The 23,455-nt window shown below is 39.0% G+C and overlaps 1 protein-coding gene across 1 annotated transcript in view; it reads right to left on the reverse strand.

Annotated features, from left to right (window-relative positions):
- The window catches only part of SLC16A10 (solute carrier family 16 member 10), a 119,954-nt gene that overhangs the window by 44,948 nt on the left and 51,551 nt on the right, over nt 1-23,455 (reverse strand). The window contains exon 2 of the mRNA XM_027551203.1: nt 3,213-3,357. Coding sequence (XP_027407004.1) covers nt 3,213-3,357 — 145 coding nt within the window. The remainder of the gene's footprint in view (nt 1-3,212; nt 3,358-23,455) is intronic.

The following is a 23,455-nucleotide window of genomic DNA, read 5'->3' on the forward strand; positions in this document are numbered from 1 at the left end:
ATTGTAAAGCTGTCAGTTGGAAAACCAGAGAGCCATGGATATAAATAGAGACATTCTTTTGCACACCATTTAAATACGGAGTGCTGGGTAAGGTTAGCCTTGGAATCTCTCCTACAGGGTAAAATACATCAGCTTTGTGATGGCATTTTCACTGCTGCTGGAACCTTCTTCACTTCTAATTTTCACTTTAGTAACAGATGGTTCAAATTGTTGAAGTTTGACAACTGAGTAAGTGCCGTGTAAATCAGTAAGATAGCAAGTATGTGTGGGAAAAGTATTCAAAGAAGAGACACTGACGCAGCACCCTGGAATTGCTACAGAAGGCTTTCTTAAGAAGGGAGAATTTGAACTAGACGAAAAGAAGGTCAGTCCACCGTTCAACATATGTGGTAAGGTAAAGATCCCTTCAAGGGGTGGGGATGGGGGAGGAAGAGAGAGAAAAAGAACTAGGTCACCACATAAAATACATTTTATAATTTTTTTTCTCAGTGGTCAAAGAAGTTTGAGAAACATTGCTTGCTGTAAGTTGGTCTGTGTATATGAATTTTGTCTACCAAACTAGGTAATAAGTTACATGAGTTTTTTATCTCTTCGTTTCTCTCTCCACCAAAGCCTGAGTGTTAATACTTCAGCAAATGCTAAGGTCACTGACAATGGGTATCTGGAGGCTTCCAGGCCATGCAGGGGTCTGATGAGGCAGTAAGAGCACAATACTGTATTAGAGATAAAGAAGAACTAAAAGTAAATGATCTCACAGAATTACCTAAGTAGAATCTTATCCCAAACAAAACTGGTTCTTTATTTCTTTAAAAAACAACTTTAGAAGACAAGAACAAAGGCAACTTTAAAGGTGGAATACTTATTTTCTAATGAGAAATAAAAATAATTGTTTAGAATCCAAATAAAATGTCTAAGGTGAAAGAAAGGCTCACTTTAGAGTTGAGGAAGGGGTATGTGTGGGGAGAGTGAGGGTAAAATCAGTAAACCACGGATTCTGTTGATTCTAAATACTTAAAAATAAGCAGGGTGGGACTCCCCTGGTGATCCAGAGATTAAGGACTCCGAGTTTTCACACAGGGGCCTGGTTCAATCCCTGGTTGGAAGCTAAGCTTCCTCGTGCTGTGTGGTGTGGCCAAAATAAAGATCGAAGAAATAAATAAACAGGGCAATGGCCAATGAACACATGAAAAGATGCTCAAGATCATTAATTAACAGAGAAATGCAAATTAAAACTACTATGAGGTATCTCCCTCACAGCAGTCAGGATGGCCAGCATCAGAAAATCTACCAACAATAAATGCTGGAGATAATGTGGAGGAAAGGGAACCCTCCTATACTGTTAGCGGGAATGTGAACTTATACAGCCATTAGTGAGAACAATATGAAAAAACTAGGAATAAATCTACCATATGACCTAGCAACTCCACTACTGGGCATATACCCTGAGAAAATCACAATCAAAAATGACACGTGTTCCCCAGTGTTGACAGCAGCACTGTTTACAGTAGCCAGGACAGGGAAGCAACCCAGACGTCCACCGACAGAGGAGTGGATAAGGAAGACACGGTGCATACACACAATGCAACGTTACTCAGCCATAAAAAGGAACGGATTTAAGTCAGTTCTAGTGCGGAAAGGTTGAGGACAGGAGGAGAAGGGGACGACAGAGGATGAGATGGCTGGATGGCAACACTGACTCAATGGACATGGGTTTGGGTGGACCCCAGGAGTTGGTGATGGACAAGGAGGCCTGGCGTGCTGCGGTTCATGGGGTTGCAAAGAGTCAGACACGACTGAGCGACTGAACTGAGTGAGTAAGGTAGATGAACCTCTAGTTATACAGACTGAAATAAGTCAGAAAGAGAAAAACAAATAAAGTACATTAACCATATATATGGAATCTAGAAAAATGATATTGATGCAGCTATTTTCAGGGAAGGAATGGAGACACAAATGTAGAGAATGGACTTGTGGGCACAGTGGGGAGGGAGACGGTGGGATGAATGGAGAAAGTAGCAGCAACAGACAGAAACTCTTAGGTGAAAGATGGACAGCTGGTGAGAAGTTGCTGTGCACCACAGGGAACCCAGGTTTGTGCTCTGTGATGACCTGGAGGGATGGGATGGGGGTGGGGGGTAGGGAGGCTAGACAGGGAGGGGGTCTAAGGATAATTATGGCTGTTCTGCACTGTTGTGTAACAGAAACCAACACAACATTGCAAAAAAAAAACCCTTTTAATTTAAATTTTAAAAAAATAGAAAAAAATCAACAGGGCAAGCAATGTAAGTTTGATTTTTTTTTTTCCCTAGTAACTACAATAATGCTTTCCAACTAGAGCTCAAAGATAGCTAGGGAAGAGAAAGGGACAGGAAATGAAGATAAACCACAAAAGGAGACAGAGGATGGAAATCATCTAAGGGTTTTCCTGTTAAGTGCTGCCTGTTAGCCAGAGCTACCCATTAAACCAGGGTTTCTCTATCTGGGGATTATCCTGATAATGAAAGAGGATTTGCAGGTAAAACAGGAGCTGGAGGGAGAGGTGCTTCCGCGGTAAGGGTGCCCACCAGCTCTCTGCAGTTAGCGCCTCTGCAGGGCTTCTAACAGACACAGGGAACAATGTTTTGATAGGAATCTTTATTTTAAGCTGCATTTGATCACTACATTTTGTCATGCTCTTTTTAAATTTCAGCACTGTTCTTTCCCCCTCCCCACCCCCACCCCCCAAAAAAGTGCAGGTAGGAATTCTCTACCTGGATTAAAATAAACAGCAAAGTCTAGATCTCATTAATAAAAATATTTCACATCAAGCGTATGAACAACCATTTCAAAATATATGTTCTTGTACGCTTTGGAACTCAGAATGAGTTGATCTTAAATTAAGGCCATTGCTTTAGACAACTTTACTGCTAGAATCTGAGTTCTTTGGGATTTTTCTGTGAATGGAAAAAAACAAAAGGAGAAATATTTTTTCTTGGCTCCAGGGAACACATGTACCCTGACTTGGCATCTCACTCTGAGGCACTGCAAGCAAAAGCATTCAAATTTACAAGCTCTGATTTGCTGCTGTGGACAGTGCGTAAGTGACACGCTTCAAGTTTTAAGCACTTGAAAAGGAGGACTTTTTTTCCTTGTAAACAGCAAAGTTTCTGAAAGGAAATCTGGAAGATAGCTCACAGATTTTGAAAAGCAACATGAAGAAACCAAGTCCTTACCTTACAAAAGAACTTGATAAGAGTCCAACAAATCCAACAGCAGCGCCCACGACAGCTGTTTTCCGACAACCAAATATGTCTGTGAAGACACTGACAATCGGGCAGCAGAAGAAAATCATCCCCATGGAGAGAGAACTAACCCATGCTGCAAGAGAGGGGGAGATGGGGGACATTATGACACGGGGAATTCTAGTTGTTCTTATCTCATAAAATGCAAGACATATTGAGAAAAGTACCAGTGCAGGAAAGATATTACTCAGACTGATGAATGGGGGAAAGTTAGAATAAGCAACAAATCTGAATCATAGATCAAAGCATTGGCAAGGACTCATTATAATTAGCAAAGCAATTATTTGTGTTCAGTGGAACTTCTGAAAAAAGTCTGTATCCTTAAATAAATCAAACATTCTCCTGGGACCTAATCTCTATCCTGGTAACTATGGTTTTAAGCAACTTCTAATCTGCGGAAAGAAATCTGTCTGAAAAAATTGAAATATATTTAGGAACCCATGTCCAGGTGATCAAACTGCAAAGAAATAACCACCGAACTCAACAGTGGTGAAACCTGAAGAAAAGGAGTTATATGGACACAGTAGTTAAGAATCAAACATCTGCCTAGAGTCTGGGCTTTGTGCTTTTGTTAAAGGAACCAAATCCACACAGGCAATTTGTTGACCTAGATAATAGTTACTGTATATTCACTTTATTCATAAAGCCATACACACAGTTTATCTTCTTTTTTGAAAGTATGTTATCATTCACAATAGAAAAGATTTAAGAATCAGGTCATAATTTCCTGTTCTGATGCTGTAAAGACAAAAACAAAAGGAAAGCAAAAGAGAGACATACTGAGCACAAATGATCATAAATTTGTGCCAAAGAAATGAGTGATCTTGTAAGACACTGAGTCTGTGAATTCTTAAAAAGTATAATGAACTAGTGAGCCCTAAGTGAACATGAGCTATAAAATAAACAAATCCCTCAAGTCCCCAGCTCTGAACTATGCAACAAATTCTTGGGCAAATCATTTCCTCTGAGTCTGTTTTCTCACCTTGAGAGGGGATTGAACACAGATCTTTCCAGAATTATTAAAGATTAGAGAATATGTGTCTAAACCTCCACATATAGCACAGAGTGCTTAATAATGCAGAGTTTTAACAGCAACAAATTGTCTTAAAAAATGAAATGATCTCCAGCATTCCACCCAGCTCTGACAGTCTACTAGTAAACCACTCTATTTCCTTAGCAAAGGAAGTTAAGTCCAGACAGACCCTGTACAAATGACTATTTGCTAATAATGGTATTCAAATGGAGCTTCACCAGACTAACAATTTCATTTAATTCTTTGCCTTCTTACATTTTAAGTTATTTTAAAATTATGTATATTTTATGAGCCATAATTTCTTTCCTTTCTTCCCTTACCAGAAAGGAGACAAAACACAATGAAGAGACTGTACAAACAATGCAGGCTTAGCTTAGGTGTTGGTGGGAGGGATCAGAAGTGGACAGGCTCTGGGGGAGAGGTGATGGGCCAGATATTACCACAACAACAGCCCCGGATGTACCCACTCAAGGAGAAGTATGACTTTTTCAGTCCATGTTATATAAAAATGTTACTGATTTTTAATCATTTAATCTCATTCAAAAAAATTTTAGTCATCTATCATGTTGATGAAACAATCTAAACCAGTCTAGTCAGACCAGAAGAACAGCATCCTAACCTTTATTTTTGGATGAAGGTACTTGACAATTAAGTGAAACGCCAACACTAAACAGGAAATCACATTAAGAAATTCGAGAGCAAATATTTATATTGCGCTAACATTCAAAGAAGTCAAGGCATGTTTCAAGAAGAACAACAAGTCCTTATGCGTTATCTAGGTGTTGGTCTACCTTTAACACCAAATGTGAAAGTTTTTACAGAATCTTATGTCCACTGAACAAGCACTAAGTGTAGGATATAATCAAACACAACTTTACCTTTGTCTCGACTATCGCCTTAAAATGCACGCATGGAGAAGATGTTCCCTGCCACTGCACTAGCACTTCAGCAGGCCCACCTGACCCCTGCAGCCAGTGCTGAGCAGCAGGAAGGCCTCAGGTGCTTTAGGTTACAAACTAACCTTCACTAGGTAATCAGAATCTTTTTTCCTCGGGAGGAGAGGAAGATCAGCTTTGTCTCTTTTCCGTGGCCCTTCTTCCCCTCCCTAGCTATTGCTCTCTCCAAAGTGGGCGGGCATGAGACACAGGGCTGCTCGGAGACAAGGCAAGGAGACTCCTACTTAACAGGTCCTGCCAAAAGGCCTGAACGGCGTGTCCGAAGCGGATGCTTTCCCTCAGGTGCACTTCCATGGGTTCTTCCAAGTCTCACCTCAGAGCTCCTTCTGGCTACAGCTCCACAGACAAGGACAGTTCACTCTCGTCCTGGCTTTCTGGCTGTCACTTAAAAGACTCACTGTTGGAGCCTCGTTGCCCTTCTAGACGGTTTATTTGGGCAGGGATCAAAACAGCTCCTCTCTCCTCCACTCAGCCTCCTCTGCTCTGCAGGAAATGTTCATGTTTCCTCTGCCCTGACAAACACTGGAGTGTGGGCAAGTTCCACAGAGCCCTCCTCTTGCTGTGGGAGCAGCTGGCCAGATGCAGTTCTCTCCTTGTGGGATTTCTCACGGGATTCAGACCTCAGTCCTCTGTATCCCCTAACTGAAGAGAATTTTTTAAACCTCTAAGTAGTCCCTCTAAAGCTCCTCTCACTAGGTTATCAAGTGAGAGAGTGTGTACCCAAACTTTTCCCATGAGGGGTTGGGTGGAAGGAAGCCATAGCATAATTTCATTAAAAAATCTTCACAAAATGCTCTTCCTTGACCCATAAATATCCTTCTTCTGGGTTTTAGAGCCTCTAACTGATCCTTGAACATGAACTATCCCACTTTTGAATTTCATGCTTCTGTACCTTGATGCCTCAGCTAAATTCCAAACATCTTTTTTTTTTTTTTGGCTGCACCACACAGCTTGAGGGATCTTAGTTCCCCTGCAATGGAAGCAGGGGAATCCTAACCACTGGACTACCAGAGAATTCAAGAAATTCTCTTTTTAGAAATTTTTTATTGGAGTATAGGTGACTTATAATGTTGTGTTAGTTTTGGACAAACAGCAAAGTCAATCAGTTATACATATATTCACTTTTTTTTTTAAGATTCTTTTCCCATATAGGCCATTAGAGAATACTGAGAGGTCTCTGTGCTATACAGCAGGTTCTTCTTCTTTTATATACAGCAGTGTATATATGTCAGTCTCAATCTTCCAATTTATCCCTCCATCCCCTGATAATCGCAAGTTTGTTTTCTACATCCATGACTATTTCTGTTTCATAAATAAGTTCATTTATACTCTTCTTTTATACTCCACATATAAGTGATATCATATGGTATTTGTCTCTCTGTGTCTGACTTACTTCATTCAGGATAATAATCTCTAGGTAAAGCCACATCACTGCAAATGACATTATTTCATTCTTTTATGGCTGAGTAACACTGCATTGTATATATGTACCATATCTTCTTTAACCATTTCTCTGTTGATGGACATTTACGTGCTTCCATGCCCTGGCTATTGTAAATAGTGCTGCAATGAACACTGGGGTGCATGTATCTTTTCAAATTATGGTCTTCTCTGGGTATATGCCCAGGAGTGAGATTGTTGGGTCATATGGTAGTTCTATTTTAAGGAACTCCCATACAACATACTGTTTCCATAGTGGTTGTACCAGTTCACCTTCCCAACAGTGTAGGAGAACTGCCTTTTCTACACATGCTCTCCAGCATTTACTGTTTGTCGATTTTTGATGATGGCCATTCTGACTGGTGTGAGGTGATACCTCATTGTAGTTCTGATTTGCATTTCCCTAATAGTGATGTTGAGCATCTTTGCATGTACTTTTTGGCTATCCATGAAATATAGCTACCAAATAACCTTTCGATTGGCAATAAAATGGTCAAATCAAGTACAGTTTACTCGTTTCTGAATTTTTATGTAGTTGCCAGACAATACCACACTCCAAAAGTCATTGGAACTTTGTTAAATAATATTTAAATGTTTATTTGAGGCTATTAGACCAATGTTCTATTACAGAGCAAAGATGTTGTGAAAAAGGCCAAGATCAAGTGGAAATGGGGGTTGGAGCTCTCAAAACAGGGCGAAAGAGTATTTATCAGCCTTCAACTAACCACAGTAAGTCTTCCCTTTGGGTGTTTTCAGTTGTAAACATTTTGTCCTTGTAGTCATTTACATCCAAGTTATAACATTTTTGTTTTACTTAATATGCAGGAAACTCTTTTTAAATATTAAACCTAACCACTTCTTCCAAGTGATTTGCATTTTCCTTTGGCCATGCTGAGAAATGAGGATTTGTTCTTAGTATGGAGTAGTAAACAAAGAGGGTCTGGATGGAGAAACTGGAAAGCTGATTGTTACTTTTAGATATATATGTAGTTTATAATTTATTGTTTTTTAAAATTTGTATTTAATTTGTACTTTTATGGTCACCTTACTATAACTGCTAACGGTTACACAGGATTTGAATTGAATTTGTATTTATGCTAACCACTTTGATTGTTACTTTATAAAAAAGATTGTCCTACCTGGTCTTTTTTTTGGATGTTTCTCTCTGTTAACATCAAACACACACATTCAAATAAGAGTGTACAAACGCACTCTAAAGTCTTTCTTTCTTTCTTGTTTTTTTTAAGGGAAAATGGACTTTATGTAATAGCTAACTTGAATCCTATAGAAGTGCCAACAACCTCAAAATCAATTCATTACATACATAGGTATGCCACTCTACAACAACAGTAAATATAGAAAAGTACAGTTCATTGAGAAATACTGTTAATGCCAAAGAGGTCCACTATGAAGTCATTAGCATTTTAAAATATCTGAATTTTATTACTAACATCTACATACATTTTAAAAACAGTATTGCAAATGAGAAGAAGATACAGCAGTATGTAACACACTTTGCTGATTAGGGATTCTAAGCTGGTGCATTTTCAGAAGATATTTAATCCCTTCTTTATTATACATTTTTTGAAATCTATATCTCTTAAGACATTTAGCACATTGTATTGGAGAAGGAAATGGCAACCCACTCCAGTGTTCTTGCCTGGAGAATCCCAGGGACGGGGGAGCCTGGTGGGCTGCCGTCTATGGGGTCGCACAGAGTTGGACACGACTGAAGCAACTTAGCAGCAGCAGCATATGGTGCTCTGGTTGGACCTCTATTTCTGTATGTATATTACTAGATGGAAATTATTGGAAGATAGAAAAATATTTTAGTTGTTTTAATATTCTCAGGAGCCTATGATAGTGCCAAGAACATACATAATAAACACTTACTTGGAATGGAGAGAATGTTATTATTCCATATTTTAGATAGTATCTCTTCCATTGGAAAATATTTGCTCTTCAACAGAATTAGGAAACCCTGTGTAGATGTTTAGTCAAATTATATGGGAGGATTAGGGGTAGTTTTCTTTTTTTTTTTTTTTTTTACTATTTATTCATTTATTTGGCTGCACCAGGTCTTAGTTGCAGCATGTGGGATCTAGTTCCCTGACCAGGGATCAAACCTGGGCCCCCTGCATTGGGAGCTGAGAGAGTTAACCACTGGACCAGCAGGGAAGTCCCTAGTTTGCAATTTTTAAACAAAGTTTTACCATGCTGGATATAGTGACTGTGTCTTTCAGTTTCTCAGTTTCTATTATTAATAGTAATCATAGACTTGGAAGGGTCAGAAGAGAACAACAGGCTCTTTTATTTTTATGGTGTATAGTATAATCCATAAAACCTTGGATTCTTCGTTATGCCATGTTAAAATTTTACAAAAACAGTGCCAAGTAATAGATTCATTCAAGAATTAATATTTTTGGTCACATAATCTATGACAGAGGCAGGAATATACAATGGAAAAAAGACAGTCTCTTCAGTACGTGCTGCTGGGAAAACAGGACAGCTACATGTAAAATAATGAAATTAAAACACTTCCTAATACCACACACAAAAATAATCTCAAAATGGATTAAAGACCTAAATGTAAGATCGGACACTATAGAACTCTTAGAGAAGAACATAGAACACTCTTTGACAAGATCTTTTTTGATCTACCTCCCAGCATAATGAAAATAAAAGTAAAAATAAACAAGTGGGATCTAATTAAACTTAAAAGCTTTTGCATAGCAAAGGAAACCATAAACAAAACAATAAGACAGCCCTCAGAATGGGAGAAAATATTTCAAATAAAGCAACTGACAAGGGATTAATTTCCAAAATATGCAAACAGCTCATGTAGCTGAATATCAAAAAAACAACCCAATTAAAAAATGGGCAGAAGATCTAAATAGACATTTGTCCAAAGAAGACATGCTGCTAAGTCACTTCAGTCGTGTCCAACTCTGTGTGACCCCATAGACGGCAGCCCACCAGGCTCCCCCGTCCCTGGGATTCTCCAGGCAAGAACACTGGAGTGGGTTGCCATTTCCTTCTCCAATACAATGTGCTAAATGTCTTAAGAGATATAGATTTCAAAAATGTATAATAAAGAAGGGATTAAATATCTCCCAAAAATGTACCAGCTTAGAATCCCTAATCAGCAAAGCGTGTTACATACTGCTGTATCTTCTTCTCATTTGCAATACTGTTTTTAAAATGTATGTAGATGTTAGTAATAAAATTCAGATATTTTAAAATGCTAATGACTTCATAGTGGACCTCTTTGGCATTAACAGTATTTCTCAATGAACTGTACTTTTCTATATTTACTGTTGTTGTAGAGTGGCATACCTATGTATGTAATGAATTGATTTTGAGGTTGTTGGCACTTCTATAGGATTCAAGTTAGCTATTACATAAAGTCCATTTTCCCTTAAAAAAAACAAGAAAGAAAGACTTTAGAGTGCGTTTGTACACTCTTATTCGAATGTGTGTGTTTGATGTTAACAGAAACATCCAAAAAAAAAAAGACCAGGTAGGACAATCTTTTTTATAAAGTAACAATCAAAGTGGTTAGCATAAATACAAATTCAATTCAAATCCTGTGTAACCGTTAGCAGTTATAGTAAGGCGACCATAAAAGTACAAATTAAATACAAATTTTAAAAAACAATAAATTGTAAACTACATATATATCTAAAAGTAACAATCAGCTTTCCAGTTTCCCCATCCAGACCCTCTTTGTTTACTACTCCATACTAAGAACAAATCCTCATTTCTCAGCATGGCCAAAGGAAAATGCAAATCACTTGGAAGAAGTGGTTAGGTTTAATATTTAAAAAGAGTTTCCTGCATATTAAGTAAAACAAAAATGTTATAACTACATGGATGTAAATGACTATAAGGACAAAATGTTTACAACTGAAAACACCCAAAGGGAAGACTTACTGTGGTTAGTTGAAGGCTGATAAATACTCTTTCGCCCTGTTTTGAGAGCTCCAACCCCCATTTCCACTTGATCTTGGCCTTTTTCACAACATCTTTGCTCTGTAATAGAACATTGGTCTAATAGCCTCAAATAAACATTTAAATATTATTTAACAAAGTTCCAATGACTTTTGGAGTGTGGTATTGTCTGGCAACTACATAAAAATTCAGAAACGAGTAAACTGTACTTGATTTGACCATTTTATTGCCAATCGAAAGGTTATTTGGTAGCTATATTTCACTTAGGAGTGGTTCTGAAGTTATTTACTATCAACTTCTGTTAGTAGCAGCAGAGTGAAGTGGTCAAGTAAGTCCTCTTACAGATAATAACTGTGTTGGGGGAAAAAAACTTATTTAAACACACTGGGAAATGTTTTAAAAACAGACAGAAGTAGGAGAGTTTTCTTCCCTGGTGGCTCAGACCAAAAACAACCTGCCTGAAACGTGGGAGACCAAGTTCAATCCTTGGATTGGGAAGATTCCCTAGAGAAGGAAATGACAACCCACTCCAGTATTCTTGCCTGGAAAATCCGCATGGACAGAGAAGCCTGGCAGACTACAGTCCATGGCGTCGCAGAGAGTCTGAGAGACCAGCAACTAACACTTCCTTTTCCCTTTTATACCTGGAGAAGCTGAATCTGGAAGAAATAAAAATTACCAGTTTGTGGGCCTTCTTGAAGATCAACAAACTATGCAGATGCTGGGTGGACTAGTAAGGGGCCAGACTAAAAAGCAACAGCTGGAGAGGGGAAAAAAAAAAGCAACAGTTGGAAACTATATGAACTGAAAACAGAGATACCAGCTGCTACGTACCACAGACAGACAGACTTTGCAGTTTGAGTCCAGGCAAAATAACTGCCTCCTAGGAACAAAAACTCAATAATACTTGGAAAAACAAAATGGAGTTAAGAGTTGTTTCAAATATTATCTACAATGTTCAAGTATTCAACCTAAAATTACCAGACATGCAAAGAAACAGATACTAAATATAAATGGACTCTGAATGAACTTAGATGTTGAATTCAAAAACAAAAACTACAAAATGTCTATTATAATTATGTTAAAAGTATTGATATTAATGGATAATACTTTAAAAGTAAAATATGGAATTACTGAGTGAAGAGATAGAGAATCTCAACAGTGAAATGTAAACTACAAGAAAATGGAAATTTTAGGGGCGAAAAGTACAGTAGCTGAAAAAAATGCATTATGATAGGCTCATACGTAAGAAAGAATCTGGGAATTTGAAGACAAAAATTACCTAATATAAGAAAAGAGAAAAATAATACTGAAGGAGAATGAACAAAGTCTCAGAGATCTTGGAATGGAAATCTAGGAGATTTCCACTACAAGAAATCTTAAAGAAAGTTCCACAACTTAAGTCCAAAGGAAGGACTGAAACATACAAACACACACAACACACTGCTTTCTCATATTTCTTTATAAGATATATGACTATTTAAAGCAAAAATTATAACAATGTATGTGCAGGAGTGCTTAGTTGCTTCAGGTATCTGCCTCTGTGACTCCACAGACTGCAGCCCACCAGGCTCCTCTGTCCACAGAATTTTCCAGGCAAGAATACTGTGGGTTGCCATTTCCTCCTCCAGGGGATCATCCTGACACAGGGATGGAACCCACACCTCCAGTGGCTTCTGCATTGGCAGGCAGATTCTTTACTGCTGAGCCACCTGGGATAGATGTATTATAATACATCTATAATACACATATGATACATATATGATACATAATATGATAACAGCACTAAAGATGGAAGTAAATGAAAATACACTACCATAAGATTCCTATATTTTATCTGAAGCAATTCCATATCAATTTAAAATACATTGAGATATACGTTGTAATCCCTAAAGGTAGCACTTTTTCAAAAATGTAGAAATACAGCTTGAAAGCCAATAGAGAAATTAAAATTGATCACTAAAAATTACTTGATTAATGTAAAGGAAGGCAGAAGAGAAAGAACAGAAGAACAAGAGGCAGATGAGACAAATAAAACCAAATAGCAAAATGTCAGACCTAAATATGACCATATCAGTAATGATATTACAGAAAAATAAAGACTCCAAGCAAATGGCAAAGACTATCTAACTGGATTTTAAAAAATCAAAAATCACTTATATCCTGTTTAAAGAGATGCAGTTTAAATACAAATACACAAATAACTTGGAAATAAAAAAGATGGGAAAAGATATGCCATGAATTAATAACCCTAAGAAGACTGGAATGGCTGTACTAATACCAGACAAAACAGACTTCAAGGCAAGTAGTTTTACTAGAAATAAAGAGGGATTTTAATGATAAAAGTCTCAACACATCAGGAAGATACAACAATGACAAACCTATATACACCTAATATAACAGAGCTTCAGAAACACAAGAAGGAAATTTGATCTCTACTTTACACCATATTTTTACTTACCTCAAAATGAATCATAAAAATGAAATTTGAAACTGAAAAGTATAAAACTTCTAGGAAAAAACATAGGAGAAAATCGTTGTTACCTTGGGTTAGGCAAAGATTTCTTAGACACAACGTCAAAAACATAATCCGTAGATAAAACTTCACTTCAGCAAATTAAGAATTACTATTTGAAAGACACTTTTAAGAAAATGAAAAGGCAAGCCATAAACTGGGAGGAAAGACTAGCAAGTTATATATCTTACCAAAAAAAAAAAACCCTGCACCCAGATTATAAAAAGAACTCTCAAAACTCAATAAAAACCAAGCAACCTACTTTAAAAATAGGTTAAAAAGATTTGAACAATCTCTTCACAAAAGATATACAAATGGAAAATATTCATTTTTGAAAAGATGCTCAACATCATTAGCCATAAGGAAAATATAAATTAGAACAATGAAAAAAACCACACACACCTATTCAAATGGCTAAAATAGCTAATCATACCAAGTGTTGGTAAGGATGTTAGGATGTAAGGATGTCTGTCATACACTGCTACTGGGAATTTAAAATTGGACAATCATTTTGGAAAACTGAGTAGGGATTTTTTTTCAGCTAAATACATCCCTATTATATTATCCAGCCATTCCGCTCCCAGGTATTTACCTAAGAGAAACAAGAGCATATGTCCATACAAAACTTATCTACAGATGGTTTTGATCGTCTTATTTCTAACAGTCAAAAACTGCAAAGAGCCCAAATATCCAGAAATAAAGTGACTGGATAAACCAATTATGGTATGTTCATAAATGGAACATGCGTGCATGCGTGCTCAGTCGCTTGAGTGGCGTCCGACTCTTTGCAACCCCATGGACTGTAGCCCACCAGGCTCCTCTGTCCCTGGAGATTCTCCAGGCAAGAATACTGGAGTGGGTTGCCACGCCCTCCTCCAGGGGATCTTCCCCACCCAGGGATCGAACCCTCATCTCTTATGTCTCCTGCATTGGCAGGCGGTTCTTTGCCACTATTATCACCTGAGAAGCCCACATAATGGAATACTACCCAGCAAAATACCAGGAGTGAACTATTGATAAATACAACATGGATGAATACCAAAATACTCATACACAGTGGAAAAAAGGCAAAAAAGGAATATATAAAACATGACTCCAATTATTAAAAATTTCCTAAAAATATAAGCAATATACAGGACAGGAAGCGTATCAGTGTTCACCTCGTTGTGGAGAGGGATACAGAGGGAGGGACTGTCAAAGACACCAAGAAACCTGAATGTGATGGAGACGTTCATTATCTGGACTGTGGTGGTTGTGTCTCACTGGTGTATACATATGACAAAACTCATCAAATTACCTACTTTATTTCATGTCATACAGCTTATTTCATGTCAATTACACAATAATGTTGCTTTAAAAAAAAATAAGAGAAACCCTGTATTTATATGACATGGTAGATGTTCACTAAACTCAATTGTAATCATCATTTCAGGATAAACTGGAAGGAAAAAATAGAAACTATATGGAGGTTTTCAACAAGAACAAAAAAATAGATGTCATAAAAAACAAACACACAAAACTGAGAGAACTCAAGGGAGAACTAGACAAATCCACAGTCACAGCTGTATATTTAACCACATCACTCTCAGTAATTAATAGAACAGGAATACCAAAATATAAATGTCTGGATGACAGCATCAAGCAGCGTAACTGACATTTACAGAACACTATATCCAACACCAACTGCAGAAAGCTGTTTGCTCTGCCAGCGAAATTTTTAATCACTGATGAGGGTAGAGTTGGGTGGGGAAAGATGGAAGAACTAACACATACAAAATGCCACTTAATCCATGCGCAGTGCCTGCATAAAACTGTCATCAGATTCTCAGGCAACACGGTGAGGCATTATGTTCATTTTATAGATGGGGAAAAAACAGATTAGAGGTATTTAGCAACTTGCCAAGGTTATTTATGCAACTCTGGTAAGATTCCAGGTGGAAAAAGGAATATGAAAACTGCCCAAAGTCCTTCATTAAAAAACATCCACCAGACTTCCCTGGTGCGCAGTGGGTAAGAATCCGCCTGCCAGTGCAGGGGACACGGGTTCGATCCCTGGTCTGGGACGGTTCCACCTGCCGTGGAACAACGAAGCTCACGCACCACAACTTCTGAGCCCACGCTGTAGAGCCTGTAAGCAACTACTGAAGCCTGCATGCTCTGGCGCCAGGAGCCACAACTAATGAGCCCCTATGCTGCAACTACGGAAGCCCACCTGCTACAGAGCCAGCAAACCCAACTACGGAACCTGCGTGCCACAGCCACTGAAGCCTGAGCTCCGCAAGAGAAGGCACCACAATGAGAAGCCCACCCACCACACCAAAGCGCAGCCCCCACAACTAGAGAAAGCCCGTGGTGCACAGTAACAAAGACCCAGTGCATCCAAAATAAATATTAAAAAAAAAAAATCCCCCAGAGAAAAAGGAACCCTCCTACACTGTTGGTGGGAATGTGAACTGGTGCAGCCATGATGGAGAACAGTATTGTTGCTGTTTAGTCGCTAAGTCGTATCCGACTCTCTGCAACCCCATGGACTGAAGCACACCAGGCTTCCCTGTCCTTCATTCTCTCCCAGAGTTTGCTCCAACTCATGTCCATTGCGGTGATGATGCCATCCAACCACCTCATCCTCTGTCGCCCCGTTCTCCTCCTGCCCTCAACCAGAACATTATGGAGGTTCCTTAACAAATGAAAAACAGAGTTGCCATATAATCCAGCAATCTCACTCCTGGCATATATCTGGAAAAACAAAAACTCTAATTAGAAAATGCACCCTAATGTTCACTATAGCACTATTTACAACAACAGCCAAGACATGGAAGCAACCTAAGTATCCACTGACAGATGGGTAATTAAAAAGATGTGGTGTCTATATATACAATGGAATACTATTCAGCCATAAAAATGGAAATAATGCCATTTGCAGCAACACGGTTAGACCCAGAGATTATCATACTAAGTGAAGTAAGTCAGAAAAAGAAAGACAAATATTAAATACTATATCACTTATGTGTGGAGTCTAAAATATGATACAAATTTATTTACAAAACAGAAACACTCACAGACATAGAAAACAAACATGGTTATAAAAAGGGAGATGAGGTAGGGGAGGGATAAATTAGGAGTTTGGGATTATCAGATAAAAACTACTCTATATAAAATAAACAATAAGGTCCTACTACACAACCCAGGGAACTTTATTCAATATCCTACAATAAACCATAATGAAAAACAATATGAAATCTATATGCTTGAATATATATATATATATATCTGAATCACTTCACTGTACACCAGAAACTAACACCTTGTATAGTTTGATTTTTAAAACAATTAATTAAATAGCAAAGAAATGAAAGAATATGAAAGCAATATAAAAGATTAACAAAACTAAAAGCTGGTTCTTTGGAAAGATAAACACAATTGACAAAACTTTAGCTTGACTAACCAAAAAAAAAGGACTCAAACGAGTAATACTGTAAATGTATATGCACAGCATGGTAACTATCAGTTAACAGTACTATATTGTACACTTGGAAGTTGCTCTGAGCATAAATCCTAAAATGCTTACCACAAAAAGTAAAAGTTGCAACCATGTGAGGTGATAGATGTGTTAAGCTATTTGTGGTGATCATTCACACTATGTATGTATATAAAATAAACACACTGCACCCTCAAAAAAAAACCAACCCACCAGGTACCATACTTGATGCTGATAAAAACTTATCCCACTCTGGAGAAGCTCACAATCTAACTGAATTACATTATGGTTTTCTCCAGATATATGACCAGGAGTAGGACTTCAGGGTCATATGGTAGCTCTATTTTTAGTTTTTTAAGGACCAGCCACACTGTTCTGCCTAGTTGCTGTACTAATTTACATTCCCAGCAACAGTGTAGGAGGGTTCTCTTTTTTCCACACCCTTTCCAGCAATTACTCTTTGTAGACCTTTTGCTGATGGCCATTCTGACCGGTGTGAAGTGATATCTCACAGCACTAAAGGAAAGAAAGAACTGTCTTAGCCAAATCAAAACTATCTCTGCCATTGTTTATTTTTATTTTTTTTTAATTTTATTTTTAAACTTTACATAATTGTATTAGTTTTGCCAAATATCAAAATGAATCTGCCACAGGTATACATGTGTTCCCCATCCTGAACCCTCCTCCCTCCTCCCTCCCCATACCATCCCTCTGGGTCGTCCCAGTGCACTAGCCCCAAGCATCCAGTATCGTGCATCGAACCTGGACTGGCATCTCGTTTCATACATGATATTTTACATGTTTCAATGCCATTCTCCCAAATCCTCCCACCCTCTCCCTCTTGAAAGGACAACAGCGAAATAGTAGACAGGTAACCAAGTAAGGCCTAACATGGGTGCAACGAGATGAGCTAGAGCTCCATAAGAGGGACCCCTGCCCTGGTCCCCACATCAAACAGCACTGATACAGTGAGACTCATAACCCTGAACAGTCTTCCTTGTTCAGGCTTCAGAGAAGCACATCTCCACAGCCTTTGTCTTATGTCCAGGAAGCAAAAGGAGATTTCACCTAAACGTCATGAAGTAAGCTGTGGCTGTGCCACTGCCAAACTCAGACTGGCACCAGAGCGGCCTCAGATGCCTGCAGAGTAGGAGCAGGAGAAGCACTCAGCTAAGAGGTAAGAGAAAAGCAAATCCTTCCTCTTAGCCCCAACACAATCGATTCTTTCATAATGAAGATTACTTCAAAGCAGTGTTGAGTATTCACTTCCTGTGCCATTCATGGTTCTGGTGCGCTAAGCAGCATGGTTGTCTTAACTCCTGGTGAATACATACACGTGTTGGTGAACCTGTAATATGAATGACACATGACACTGCTTATGCAGGAACTAACAGACACGGAACACTAGAACATTTCTGATTTTATTAAACTACTTAATAAGATTTTTAAAATTTTAAAAAATAAATCAAATTCAGCTATAAACAGTCTGTATTTCAAAATTAAAATTCTTGATATTCTGTATTTTGCCTTTTGATTTTTTTCTCTCATGTAACAATTTAAAAGAGATATAATTCACACACCATAAAATTAGACCTCTTATAAAAGTCAGTGGTGTTCAGTACATTCACAAAGTTATGCAACCATCATCATCCAATTACAGACCATTTTCCTCACCCCAAACAGAAACCCTGTACCAACTAGTAGTTACTCCCATTCCTTCTTCCCCAGAGCCCCTGGTGACCACTAATCTGCTTTCTGTCTTTATAGAATTGCCTATGCCATTATTCTTGCCTGGAGAATTCCACGGACAGAGGAGCCTGAAGGGCCACAGTCCATGGAGTTGCAAAGAGTCAGACACGACTGAGAAATTTTTCATCATTCTGGACATAAGGGATTACCAGGTGGCGCTAGTGGTAAAGGATCTGCCTGCAATGCAGGAGACAAGAAATGCAGGTTGGATCCCTGGGCCAGGAAGATACCCTGGAGGAGGGCATGGCAATCCACTCCAGTATTCTTGCCCGGAGAATTCCACGGACAGAGGATCCTGGCAGGCTATGGTCCATAGGGTCGCAGAGTCGGATACGACTCAAGCAACTTGGCACACACACATTCTGGATATAAAACATGTTACCTTTTTTAAAAAAAATTTTAATTGAAGGATAATTGCTTTACAGAATTTTCTTGTTTTCTGTCAAACCTCAACCTGAACCAGCCATTCAGTTCAGTTCAGTTGCTCAGTCGTGTCCGACTCTTTGTGACCCCATGAATCGCAGAACGTCAGGCCTCCCTGTCTATCACCAACTTCCGGAGTTCACCCAAAGTCATGTGCATCAAGTCGGTGATGCCATCCAGCCATCTCATCCTCTGTCGTCCCCTTCTCCTCCTGCCCCCAATCCCTCCCAGCATCAGTCTTTTCCATTGAGTCAACTCTTCGCATGAGGTTGTCGAAGTACTGGAGTTTCAGCCTCAGCATCAGTCCTTCCAATGAACACCCAGGACTGATCTCCTTTAGGATAGACTGGTTGGATCTCCTTGCAGTCCCAGGGACTCGCAAGAGTCTTCTCCATCACCACAGTTAAAAAGCATCAATTCTTCGGCGCTCAGCCTTCTTCACAGTCCAACTCTCACATCCATACATGACCACTGGGAAAACCATAGCCTTGACTAGACGAACCTTTGTTGGCAAAGTAATGTCTCTGCTTTTGAATATGCTCTCTAGGTTGGTCATAACTTTCCTTCCAAGGAGTAAGCGTCTTTTAATTTCATGGCCGCAATCACCATCTTGCAGTGATTTTGGAGCCCAGAAAAATAAAGTCTGACACTGTTTCCACTGTTTTCCCATCTATTTCCCATGAAGTGATGGGACCGGATGCCATGATCTTAGTTTTCTGAATGTTGAGCTTTAAGCCAACTTTTTCACTCTCCACCTTCACTTTCATCAAGAGGCTTTTTAGTTCCTCTTCACTTTCTGCCATAAGGGTGGTGTCATCTGCATAGCTGAGGTTATTGATATTTCTCCTGGCAATCTTGATTCCACCTTGTGCTTCATCCAGCCCAGCATTTCTCATGGTTTACTCTGCATAGAAGTTAAATAAGCAGGGTGACAATATACAGCCTTGACGTACTCCTTTTCCTATTTGGAACCAGTCTGTTGTTCCATGTCCAGTTCTAACTGTTGCTTCCTGACCTGCATATAGGTTTCTCAAGAGGCAGGTCAGGTGGTCTGGTATTCCCATCTCTTGAAGAATTTTCCACAGTTTATTGTGATCCACACAGTCAAAGGCTCTGGGTATACATATATCCCCTCCCTTCTGAACCTCCCTCCCATCTCCCTCCGCATCCCACCCTCTAGGTTGATACAGAGCCCCTGTTTGAGTTTCCTGAGCCATACAGCAAATTCCCATTGGTGATCTATTTTACATATGGTAATGTAAGTTTCCATGTTACTCTCAACATACATCTCACCCTCTCCTCCCCTCTCCCCATGTCCATAAGTCTATTCTCTACGTCCGTTTCTCCATTCATGCTTCCATTTTTGTCTAGCTTCTTTCATTTAGTATAATGTCTTCAAAGTTCATCCAATTTGTAGGATATGTTAGTACTTTGTTCCTTTTTGTAACTAATATTTCATTTATGAATATACCACATGTCATTTATCCATTCATTGATTGACACCTAGATTGTCTCCTCTTTTTAGTTATTATGAACCGCACTACTGTGAATATTTGTGTACAAAGTTCTACAGGCACATATATTTTCTATGGGCACATATATTTTATTTTTTCCTTTGCTGCCTGTGCTTCTGATGTCATAGCTAGGAAATCACTGCCTTACCCAAGGTCATGAAGATTTATGCCTTATGTGCTCTTCTGATAGTTTTACAGTTTCAGTTTTTTAAGTCTTTAATCCATTTTTAATTAATTTGTGTACATGGTATGAGATAAAGAGTCCATATTCATTCTTAATGTGGCTGTCCAGTTGTTCCAACACCATTAGTTAAGTTTATCCTATCCCCCACTGAATTGTTTTGGCTTCCTTTGTCTTAATAATTTTTAATATTTAGGACAAAAAAAATCATATCATTTAAAAAAATTTATTTTTTAGTTTTACATACATAACTGTTACACAATAAATTGCACATAAAGTATTCAGTGAGAAGCTCTGACATGTATATACTCATGCGACCACTTCTACAATCAAGACAATGAATATTTCTATCGCTCAAAAAGTTTCTTCATGCCCCTCTGTAATTCTTCCCTCCTGTCACTTCCCATACAACACCGATTCATTTTCTGTCACTGTAGATTAGTTTTTAGACTTATTTACATGACTAGAATCATACAATATCTACTTTGGTTTATACTTTTACATTTATTTTTTTGGCCACGCTGTAAGGGATGTGGGATCTTAGTTCTGCAGCCAGGGATACAACCGTGCTCCCTGCAGTAAAAGTGCTGAGTCCTGACCACTGGACAACCAGAGAATTCCCACATTTACTTTTCTCTTCGGTTGCACTTGGGTCTTTGTTGCTGCACAAGGGCTTTCTCTAGTTGCAGTGAGCAGGGGCTACTCTTCATTGCTGGGTGTGGGCTTCTCACTGCGGCAGCCCCTCCTGTTGTAGAGCACGGGCTCCAGGCACTCGGGCTTCAATAGCTGCGGCACCTGAGTTCAGTAGTTGTTGAACACAGTTGTTGTTCCACAACAAGGGCTTAGCTGCTCCTCAGCAATGTGGAACCTTCCCGAACCAGGGATGGAACCCATGTCCCCTGAATCAGCAGGCAGACTCCCAACCAGTCTACCACCCCTACATTTACTTCAATTTACGTCTTTGTAGAAAATTATTCAAAGATTACAGTTGGAATACATTATTTTTTAATCCTTAAATCATCATAGACTGGGTCTTGTTACTAGTACACCAAAATATCTTTTTTTTTTTTTTCAAAATATCTTGAAAACAGTGGTTTTGCTGAAGTAAGGTAAATAATTCTATAGAATAATTACATAGTAAGTTTTGAATATGTCTTTATTTTACTTTACTACTCCTCCAAACATTACAGGTCTATCAAAAGAAAACACTTTAAATAATAACTGAATTGATAACTGAATTGATTGCATTCAATTATCTTTGATATTTTGCTTTCAGTTATCTAAAGCCACAACTTTATATATTTCCTAGTTTTGTTGCTATGAAGGTTGTCAAGATACAGAGCATATCTTAACCATTTTCAGACATACGGTACGTAGGACTCCATTTGTACTTTAGAAGCAGGCTGGGTTGGCAACATTCTGTTTCTTCATAAAAGTGTTTATAATTATCTTTCAAAATATACAGGCAAGCTTTTGCTCTTTTCTATACACAGGTTCCTTTGTGGCTCAGCTGGTAAAGAATCTACCTGCAATGCAGGAGATCTGGGTTCGATCCCTGGGTTGGGAAGATCCCCTGGAGAAGGGAAAGGCTACCCACTCCGGTTATTCTGGCCTGGAGAATTCCATGGACTGTAGAGTGAATGGGGTCGCAAAGAGTTGGATACAACCGAGCAACTTTCACTTATACATAGATTACATTTCACAGTAAAAGAAAAAGGAAAGGAAAAGGAAAAAGCATCTCAGAAGGTCACACCACTGATAAACACTCTACATCCTGGTGAACTTCCCTGGACAGTCCAGTGGTTAAGATTCGGTGCTTCCACTGCAGGGCGCAAGGGTTCGATCCCTGATCAGGGAACTAAGACCTGTATACTGTGCAGCCCAGCCAATGGGGGGGTGGGGGGGTGGGGTGCGGTGAAGAGGGGAAGAATGGGTGGAGTCACTACTGTTTACATATGAATTCAGCTTTTGGAGGAATTGAACCAAACCGACAGCTCTCCAGGATGTCACTGCCTGAGGCAACCAGGGAGGGGAGGGACCTTCTACACAGACCAACTCCAATACTATCAGAAGGGCTGGGAGGGAAACCAAGGGAAAGAACATCCAAGCAGCACCGTGGTGGGCCAGGCACACAGCCAAGGGCTTTCCGCATACATATCATTTAAGCCTTGCAACAGCTCTGGCAGACAAGGATTATGGGCTCCATTTCACTGGGAGGAAAGCTAAAGCTCACAAAGATTACTTCTCCAAAAAGCCACAGAGCTGGTTAGTACAGTGCTGGCTCAGGGCCAGCTTGCTGAGGATTCATTCACCAAATACACCAAATTGACTGACCCATCAATGACAGAAGAAAGATCTAGGAATTGGAAAAACAAGCAAACCATCAAGATGAATAAGATGACCAACGAAGGGGTTCGAAGACCAGATTCTAGTTTCAGCTCATTGACATCACACACCTCCCTGTCTGAAATACACTCCTGCCATTCTGTACCCCATTTATTTATTTATTCCAACTCTTACTAGGTAATAATTATTTTTTTTTCAAAAAGCATTTGTTTCACTTTATGCTTATATAATGTGTACTCAGCTGGTAAAGAATCCGCCTGCAATGCAGGAGACCGCAGTTCGATTCCTGAGTTGGGAGGATCCCCTGGAGGAAGGCATGGCAACCCACTCCAGTATTCTTGCCTGGAGAATCCCCATGGACAGAGGAGCCCAGCAGGCTACAGTCCATGGGGCTCACAAAAAGTTAGACATGACTGAGCAACTAAGCATACGATGTGTACTGTATGCCAGGTAGTTCTAAGTGTTTATTTTTAACTATTAATCCATTTAATCCTCATAACAACCCTATAAGGAAGGCACCATTAGGATCCCCCTTTTACCTAAGGAACAGAGAAATTAATTTGCCTCAGATTGTGTGTGTGTGAAAGT

Source organism: Bos indicus x Bos taurus, chromosome 9 (genome assembly GCF_003369695.1).
Source record: "Bos indicus x Bos taurus breed Angus x Brahman F1 hybrid chromosome 9, Bos_hybrid_MaternalHap_v2.0, whole genome shotgun sequence".
Lineage (NCBI taxonomy): Eukaryota > Metazoa > Chordata > Mammalia > Artiodactyla > Bovidae > Bos > Bos indicus x Bos taurus.